This window comes from Kryptolebias marmoratus, linkage group LG6 (assembly GCF_001649575.2).
Source record: "Kryptolebias marmoratus isolate JLee-2015 linkage group LG6, ASM164957v2, whole genome shotgun sequence".
NCBI classification, from domain to species: Eukaryota; Metazoa; Chordata; class Actinopteri; order Cyprinodontiformes; family Rivulidae; genus Kryptolebias; species Kryptolebias marmoratus.
In genome coordinates this window covers 1,880,289-1,888,789 of record NC_051435.1, presented here as the reverse complement: position 1 = coordinate 1,888,789, position 8,501 = coordinate 1,880,289, and the positions used below count along the sequence as shown (strand labels likewise).

The 8,501-nt window shown below is 46.4% G+C and overlaps 2 protein-coding genes and 1 non-coding gene across 3 annotated transcripts in view; all 3 read right to left on the bottom strand.

The window, feature by feature from the left end:
• The window catches only part of clasp1a (cytoplasmic linker associated protein 1a), a 56,003-nt gene extending 52,717 nt beyond the window's left edge, over positions 1–3,286 (bottom strand). Inside the window, exons 1-2 of the mRNA XM_037976163.1 lie at positions 3,129–3,286; positions 661–1,299 (exon numbers count right to left, since the gene is read on the bottom strand). Coding sequence (XP_037832091.1) covers positions 661–855 — 195 coding nt within the window. The 5' untranslated portion in view covers positions 856–1,299; positions 3,129–3,286. The remainder of the gene's footprint in view (positions 1–660; positions 1,300–3,128) is intronic.
• A 304-nt stretch (positions 3,287–3,590) lies between these two features.
• nifk (nucleolar protein interacting with the FHA domain of MKI67) lies at positions 3,591–7,609 on the bottom strand. The gene is made up of 6 exons (XM_017439343.3): positions 7,377–7,609; positions 6,810–6,938; positions 6,375–6,483; positions 6,045–6,256; positions 4,902–4,955; positions 3,591–4,738 (listed from the first exon to the last, which is right to left on the bottom strand). The coding sequence occupies exons 1-6, from the start codon at positions 7,491–7,493 to the stop codon at positions 4,550–4,552; spliced, it is 810 nt and encodes a 269-aa protein (XP_017294832.1). The 5' UTR covers positions 7,494–7,609; the 3' UTR covers positions 3,591–4,549.
• LOC112449810 lies at positions 6,612–6,742 on the bottom strand. Its single transcript, XR_003038350.1, has one exon. It is a non-coding gene; the product is annotated as a small nucleolar RNA ACA64 (small nucleolar RNA).
• Positions 7,610–8,501: the final 892 nt, after the last annotated feature.

Here is an 8,501-nt window from a genome sequence, read left to right as displayed (position 1 = left end):
CCACAGCTTGCCCCCATCCTCCCGCGGGCCCCCCCCCACAGCAGCCCAGGATTGGCGCTGACATTTTTCCAGCAGTGAAATCGGAGCTAAAGTAAACAGAGCCTTCTGCTGACGCAACAACTTTCTGAGTTCAGTTAGAAACGGTTCCTACATGTGTCCCTACCTGTCCCATCTGTCCCTACCTGTCCCATCTGTCCCTACCTGTCCCATCTGTTCCTACCTGTCCCATCTGTTCCTACCTGTCCCATCTGTTCCTACCTGTCCCATCTGTTCCTACCTGTCCCATCTGTCCCTACCTGTCCCATCTGTCCCGACCTGTCCCATCTGTTCCTACCTGTCCCATCTGTCCCTACCTGTCCCATCTGTCCCTACCTGTCCCGTCTGTCCCTACCTGTCCCATCTGTCCCTACCTGTCCCATCTGTCCCTACCTGTCCCTACAGTAGTAAAATCCAGTAGTTTTAGTCCAGATTACTCTTAAATATTTTCTCCCAACTATAAATCTCTGTTGAGCACCAGCCTTCAGTATTCCCGGTGTATTCCTGGTGTTTTTCTGTTTTTTTCCGTTAAATTCCCGTGGAAGGTTTCCACCTCCACCCACTCCTTCATGATGGACAGGAAGCGTGAGACCATGGAAGCAGGACAGGACTTCTGTCCCCTACCTTGAAGTTGCTGGAGTTGACCCAGGAGCTGGCGATGCCGTCCACCATCTTGTCCAGTGCCGTCTGGTCCTGCTCCAGGTCGTGGGACTTGTCCCTGTCCAGGATGTAGTCGATGACCTCCTGTCCCACCTGCAGCCGCCGGCCCACATCCTTCTGCAGGACCTGGGACAGGCAGCTCTCCATGCTGGGCTCCATCAGCCTCGGATATCCAGCCCCGGCCGTCTCCTCCGTCCGCCTGCGGGGAAGTGGCGAGGATCACAGCTCGGACTGCAACCAGAGCGAGGTGAACTTCCGACCCGTGAGGCCGAAGTTAGAGGCCGGCGTGCACAGACGCCGTTCTCCGTTCTCCCTCAGGACCGGCCCCTTCCTGAGCCGACCGCGAGCAGGCTAGCAAGCTGCAGGCCGTGCCCTCGGGATACACGCAGCGGGGATTTGGGAATGGCAGCAATGCAGCATGTGTGAGTCTGGACGGCAGCTGGGGAAAGCTTACAATTCCCTCCTACTTGGGTTATTTTCCTTCCTCTTCCCTCGGAGCCAAAACCACAGCGGAGGGGGGGCGGTGGTTCTGATGAGCAAGGCAGCAAATGGAGGACGGAGCGGGATGGCTTTAAGGCTTCACGTCGTGTTCCTGCATCTGTCCTGGATGAGAGGAAAACACAACAAACAGGAGTCAAACCTGGACAAGGATCAGGAATTGAGCTCAGGGGTCGAGGTCACGACAAAATGTACGGCAAGAAGTTCTGTCACATAATCAAATCACACTCCTGTCTCTATTAATGATGTTAAAGTATTTAAATTAAAGATATTCCATCACATTGTTACACAAAGATGTTAATATTGAATTTAATTCCATTTTTACTGATTAAATTCAGATTAAAACGTCCATAGAGTGGTTAAAGTGCAGATATGTTCAATCAAAATGAAACTTTTTATCAGTCTGAGGTGTTATTGTAGAAATAAAAACAGGTTGTTTAACAGAAACACCATTAGTTTCCTCTAGTTTATGACTCAAACCATCTTATCTTATCTGACGGTGAAGCTGCCAAACAAAGGAGCCGAACAGCAGCTAAAAGCAGCATAAAGACCAAATCAGAGACAAGAGAACGATGTGTCTGAATGAATTAAAGATCTCCGTGTGTCTCTATGGGGGGGAACGGTTGTAAATAAAGTTAAATGTTTTTGAAAAGCATAAAAGCTGAAAAAAAAAAAAAAAAAGTCCGAGCAGCCGAACAAGCCGAAGGTTTGGATGAATGAATGACCGAAGCGGCACAAAGTCTGCAGGACGGGACAATAAAAGAGAGAGAACCCATAAACAGGAAGCAGGGAGAACGCTGACTCAGCGTTTTCTTTGCACCGTTCTCCATTAAATCAACAGAACCCGGGTCATTGCCCCGAAAGAACCCGACCAGGACGCCACACAGAGCGTCGGGGCTTCCCGCGGAGGCGGAGCCGCTTTATTAAACAACCTCAGGTACAAAGGAGTGGGCCAACAAACCGGACCGTGACACTACCGGGACCAGAACCAGAACCTCGTCTGTAAATCAGAAAACGCTGCTTTTATTGTGGAGTCTCCTTCAGCTTCGAGGGGTTTTATATCAGGACATACAAAACCTCAGATACGTGTTTCACCATTCCATTGTTCGTTTAGCAAAACTGACCCAGAAGCAGAGATTAGGAAACGGGTTCCTGACCCAGCAGAACCTGGTTCCAGCTCCTGATCCAGTAGCAGAACTCTCAGTGGGTTCCTGGTTGTGGAGGACTTGTGGCCCACTCTTCTTTCCAGCGTTTCTGCTCAGCTCTCTGAGGTTCTGGTTCTGGACCGTTCTGCTGTGTTTGGGATCATTGTCCTGTTTGTCACATCTGACTCCAGAATCAGCCCAAACCATCAGCCCTCCACCACCGTGCTGCAGGTGAACACACCTGTATGCCTCTTTCCTGACGGTATTCCCTCTGATGCAGATCAGGAGCTCCTGGCTGACACTTTTCCCTGTAAATTCCTGCATAAACACCAGGAATGGACCTAATTTTCCCCAATCCCTGCTCCTGTTTCCAGGTTTATTTTTCCTTAAATAAATAATGACACAGTAATCTAACTCGTGCTGCAGCTCCTCTGAGATTCAGCTGATAAAAAATGAGCTGAGGGCCATTTTATCCATTTTATCCCAGCAGCCTGCTTTCTGCGGGGTTAGCCGAGGTCCGGTTAGCAGCAGCGCTCTGTCAGCCTCCAGAACCGGCCCGGCACGAACCGAACCGGGCTCCTGGTTCCGTCCTTCGTGGATGCAGATGTAAAACAAGCCTCGCTGGTTCCTTCCCTCCCTCCCGGACCTCCCCAGCCTGCTCTGGGCCGGGAGACAGGAGCAGAATCTGGGGCTAAAGCTAGCGGAGCCTTCCCATAAAACCGTCCGTCCGCACAAAGAGCGACGAAGAAGAAGGAGCGCTCCGGCTTCTGCCTCCATGTTTACACTCACCATTTCCCGCCACAGGCCGTCCGGACACGTAGCTCGCTGTGAAATTAACCTAAATGTCCCGTCCGCGGCCCTGAGTCCTCCTGTCCGTCTTTCTATCCCCCTGTCTCTCTCTCCACCCGGAATGCTGCCTGAAGGACAAGAATGGGGATCGTCGTGCGCATGCGCAGTAGACCCAGAGATGATGCTGGCACTTGGAAAACTGTCGCATGACTGGAAGCCGGGAATGTTGCGTCTCTGGCGCCCCCTGCTGGTCACAGGCGGTCTGCGCATGTGCGCCACCCAAATCAGAACTGATCTCTGTTTAGAGTCTGTTAGCAAAATATCCTCTCAGCCCCAAGTCGGATTTTAATGAAACCCTCAGGAAGCAATCACTTTATGAGCATCTAGGTGTTATTACATTCTGGAGTCCACCGGATTCAAAATGGCTGCCGCAGCCACCAGACATGCAAGAACACAAACATGGCTACAACTCAGTTTTATTTACAAATATTGAGTTCATTTTTGCAGTGGTAGTAACTGAGAGTGATACCCATTACATATTCTGTGCGCTAACAGATCACACAAGATGTTTGTTTAAAATCGTCTCGTTCACTATTAGTGTCTGTTAGCAAAATATCTCATTTACCACTGGATGGATTTTAATGAAACTTTCAGGAAATGTTCACTAAATGTAGATCTAAAGCTGATTAACATTAAGAGTCAGCCTGATTTAAGATGGCTGCCACAGACAACTTAATTCAGAAAACAAATATGGCTAAAGCTCAGTCAGTTTTACAAATATTGGGTTAAATTTTGTTTTTTCGTTGCAGCTGAGTCTTTCACTGTGTCTGTTAGCGAACCACAGGGCAAATTTTAATGAAACTTTAAGGAAATAATCATCGGGTGTTCATCTCCAACCGATTACAATTCAAGATGGCCACCACAGCCAATCAACCTTAGTTTCACTGGTTCACGTTCTGAGTGCGATATCCCACGATTATAAACCGACCTCAGGTAAAAAATGACAATCAGAGGGTGATGGGAATTAATTCAAGGCCTCACTTCATTCATTCCTCTCCTCCAATTAAGTATCTTTTTTTTCTACATTAAATTCATGAAGTGTAATTTATAAAAAATACAAAAAGTTGACTTGAAGACAAACTAACTTTAATATTATTAGATTAATGATAGCAGGAAAGTCTTTAGGCAGGTCTGCTTTTAAAGCAGAACGGTATTTTTTCTTCCAACAGTTCCTCCTGGAGCGGTGGAGACGTTTCCGGGACCGTAGAGGACAATCCGTCCTAAACCCGCTCATTGTCCTCATGATGAAGACGCTGCTCATGAACCACACCCTGATGGTCGGTGAAATCAGGAGATTCAAAGCTTTCAGTTCTTATTAAGTCCTGTTCTAAAAAAGTCCAACGATCCGTCCCAGAGGACATTCACTGTGTCCCCGTGTCCTCCTCGGAGCTGTCCGAAGAGTCGTCCTCATCACTGTCCTCAACCTCGAAGCCGTCATCGTCCTGCTCCACCGCCGGCATGTTGACGATGACCTCATCGTCTTCTTCGTCGTCTGCAGCCGTGGCCTTCCTCCTCTCCAGGAAGCTGGGGGTGCAGACGGGGGTGGGGTCCTGCGGGGGACACAACAGGACATGACCCGGGTCTGATTGGACACTGGACAAGTTTCCTTTAATCGTCTGAAACTTTGAAGTTTATCACAGCCAGCAATGAGCTCAACGCCCCGCAGTAACGTGGGCGCACACACACACACACAGGAACAGGAAGTGGCCTTACGTTGCTGCAGGACGACTCGTTCATGACATCAGAGGACTTCTTCTGCTGAGCGGCCTGGACAAGAAAACGGACGTGAAATTTATAAACTATTAACAGGAAGAGGAGAAAAACTATCAGGATTCTTCTCATGTTTACAGATTTTAATTCTAATCATATTATAAGAAAAAACCCTCAGATTTCTGATTTTGTTATTGTTAAAGCGTCGTGTAAAAGTCTTGAGCCAGTCCTCATTTCTGCTCAATTTCCTCCAAACTTTAGGTTTAAATCCAGAATTTAGCTGTGGGGGCTGAGGAATATTCTGGGGGGGGGGGCATTATTTTATATAAATACATGAATAAATGTTTACATAACTTTGCAACTGAAATTTCCATATGTTGTTTGTTAACACAAAACAACTTAAACAGTAGTCACCAGGAAATGCTGAGAAATTGTGCTCAGGTTTTCATAAATCTTAGAAACTAGCTTTGATTTATAATCATTGTGTTTAAAACACTTTAACACCAGAAACCTGGAGGTAACTGTACACGAACTTCTCCTGAAGAGAGGTGGAAATGGTTAATTTTAACATTTACACTCTTTTATTAAACAAACCTGACTTGTAAATAAAGTAAACTATCTTAAAAAATGATTGAACTCAATAATGAGATTTTCTGCCTCTCTGTAGTGAAAATGCATCGAACAGTTTCATCTTTTCAGACTCTTGAGTCAGAAATCCCTCAGTTTAACCGCCTATAGCGCCCTCTGCTGGCCGACCTGAGTCACTACATTGCATAGGTTCAACTAATTTACATGGCGTTGTAAGCTGTCTTGAACCGGATAACTGAATGAGTGAGCCTGACCCGCCCGCCCTCTGGCACCGGGTCCGTTTAAATCCGAGAACCTCAACTCTGTTCGAGCTCAAAGGTGAGGTCAGAGGTCAAAGTCTGAAACATTCTTCTGAAAATGATTAAGAACAGGGACTGAAACTTGGAGGACCAAATTAAAGCTCTGAAAGCTCTTCAGAACGTCTGAGGAGTTCCGTGGCAGCACGTAATAATGAGGACTGGATCAGGACTTCTTGTGGCGTCCGTTTCTGAGGTTAACTCTGCAAAGAGCGCCACCCGCTGCCTTCAGAGGCCCGAGCGTTAAACTGGAAACACGTACGAATCCCGGGAAGTCGTAGACGATTCCGTGTGCTGCCAGCTTCTTCCGGAGCTTCGACTCTTTCCGTAAAAGCTTCTCTGTCATCGCCTCGACCTGCTCCGCCGAGCGCTTCTTATTGTAGCGGGAAACGGCGGGGTTGGAGGGCTTTTTGAACATCCTCTCGGACCCAACGAACAGCTTCTCGTGGACCTTCTCTGGCGGCATCAGCTGACCTGGAAACCAACGAGAACAACAACGAGCTGAAACAAATCCAAGAACAGCTAGTTTTATTCAAACAACAGACGAGCCGTGTTCGGATGTTACGGAGCGGATTTTTAAAGGAATACTCACACTTGATGAGTCTCTCCCCCATGAGGTAATTATTCATGGTTTCTGCAACAATTTTGGCGACTTCATCGCACTCGAACTGTATGAAGGCGTAACCTTTGCTCCCACCGGTCTGTAGCAAAACGAAAAGGAGGAAGTCAGTAACCGGAGCACAGAAAAGGATTAGGATTAGTCTAAAGAAGAGACGGCTGGATTAGGTCCTGTCACGCCTCAGATCTGACAGATTTCTGTTCTCCTCGTGTTTGTCGGAGCATGGGTTTTATCACTCTGCCAACGGGAGGAGCAGTCGATAAGCTTAATGCACCGGGACCATTTCGGCTCAGGTGTCTGACCTCAGATCACTGAAACACCTGAGATCATTTTCAGTCTGAGCCCGCAGGTAATCACAGAGGCGTCCAGCCCTCTCGGGTCGGACGTTAGCAGGTTGCCTGACGGTACCTTCTTGCTCCGGGAGAGCCGGAGCCGCTGGACGTTCCCGAACTGCTGGAAGAAAGACCTGAGCTGCGTCTCAAACAGACCCAGAGGGAGGTGGCCGACGTAGATCACCCCCGGAGTCAGACGGCTGGCCTGGAAGAAGAAACACAGACAGGAGAAGAAGAAGTTTACGACACAGGGCATGAGCTTTATTCTGAAATAAAAAGAACCAAAACAAGAAAACAGGATGCAGCATTCAATCATTTCTAATAAGCCTTTTAAAAAGAGCCAAATCCACCATTATGATATATATATATATATATATATTATCTTTCCTGATCATTTAAAGGTTCAAGATTCTTAAAAAAAAGGAACTCAGGGTCTCCAGTTAAACACATTTACAAAAAAAGAGGATTTTATTTGAATCGTTTACATTTTAAAACAAAAATCCACCTTTTTTAGTTTTTAATACTAGTTCATGATGAAAATATTAATCACCAAACCAGTTAAGAAGAATCTATTCGTTTAAAGACGGTATTTATGAGCTGATGTTTGTTACCATGAGGGCCAAGCGTCCATTAAAAGCCTCACCTTCTTGGACTTCTTCTTCTTCGCCTCCTGAACCTTCTTCTTGAACTCGGCTTCCTGTGTCGGATTTAAAGCTAGCAGCTCTTTAGCCCGCTTCGACTCCGTCTCACCTTCAGTCATTTTACTCGATTTATCACATTCACTGACAAGTCAAATAAAAACCCTTCTCGATCCGAGTCTCCTCGCAGCACGTTGGCCCTGCTGCACGTGAAAACAACCGGAAAAGCCTGAACGGAAGCGCCGTTTGTGTCGGAGAGTGATTCCCACAGCGCCCCCTGTAGGCCGGGAGGAGTATTACAGCTCAGCGCCACCTTCCGGCCTGCCTGGAGCCAACTGGGCTCATTTATGCTGCTTTTACAAGAAAATAATAACATAATTACACTAAATTAAAAATATTTTGTAAAATGTCACGTTTTTGTTCATGTTTCCAGAGCTCTCGGATGCAGATATAAACCAGAAAAACTGAAATGTGAATGCTGAGCTCTGAATGATGCTACTGATATTTGCTAAATAATTTAAAAGTGAGTTGAAACATAGCTGAACTTTTAATGTTAGTTAATATATTTCAAGAAGAAGAAGAGACATAAAGAGCAGAAACAAAAAAGAGAATGAAAAAAGCAAAAGGAGATGTAAAAGAGATGAAACTGCTGCATGAGGAGACATGAGACAAAAAGGACGTATAAGGTGAGGTGAAGAGACAAAAAGGACGTATGAGGAGACATGAAGAGACAATAAGGACACCCAAAAAGGCATGAAAAGACAAAGGAACATACAAGGGGACATGAATGAATGCAAAAAAAGCTAAAGAAAAAAAGGATGAAAAGGATGAAAACGGTGCTTGAGGAGACATGAAGAGACAAGAAGGACATATGAGGAGACACGAAAAGGTAAAAGGGACACAAAAAAGGACATCAAAAGACAAAAAAACACAAAAAAGTTATGAAAAGGCCAAAAGAACACACAAAGAGACAAGTCGAGTGTGCCCTATAGATAAAGTTGAATTGATTTAATCTGATAAATATTTCTTCCCTTTGTTTGGGAAATGTTTAGTCCCAGAGAAGAGGAGGAGGAGGAGGAGGAGGCAGAGGAGGACGAGGACGAGGACAAGGACGAGGAGGTGGAGGAGGA

Excerpts from the sequence above, each read along its gene's own strand:
- nifk (XM_017439343.3), bottom strand. The coding sequence starts at position 7,493 with ATGACTGAAGGTGAGACGGAGTCGAAGCGGGCTAAAGAGCTGCTAGCT. Across the intron at positions 6,939-7,376 it reads AGAAGAAGAAGTCCAAGAAG|GCCAGCCGTCTGACTCCGGG; the intron begins GTGAGGCTTTTA and ends TTCTTCTTCCAG. Across the intron at positions 6,257-6,374 it reads GGGGGAGAGACTCATCAAGT|GTCAGCTGATGCCGCCAGAG; the intron begins GTGAGTATTCCT and ends GTTGGTTTCCAG.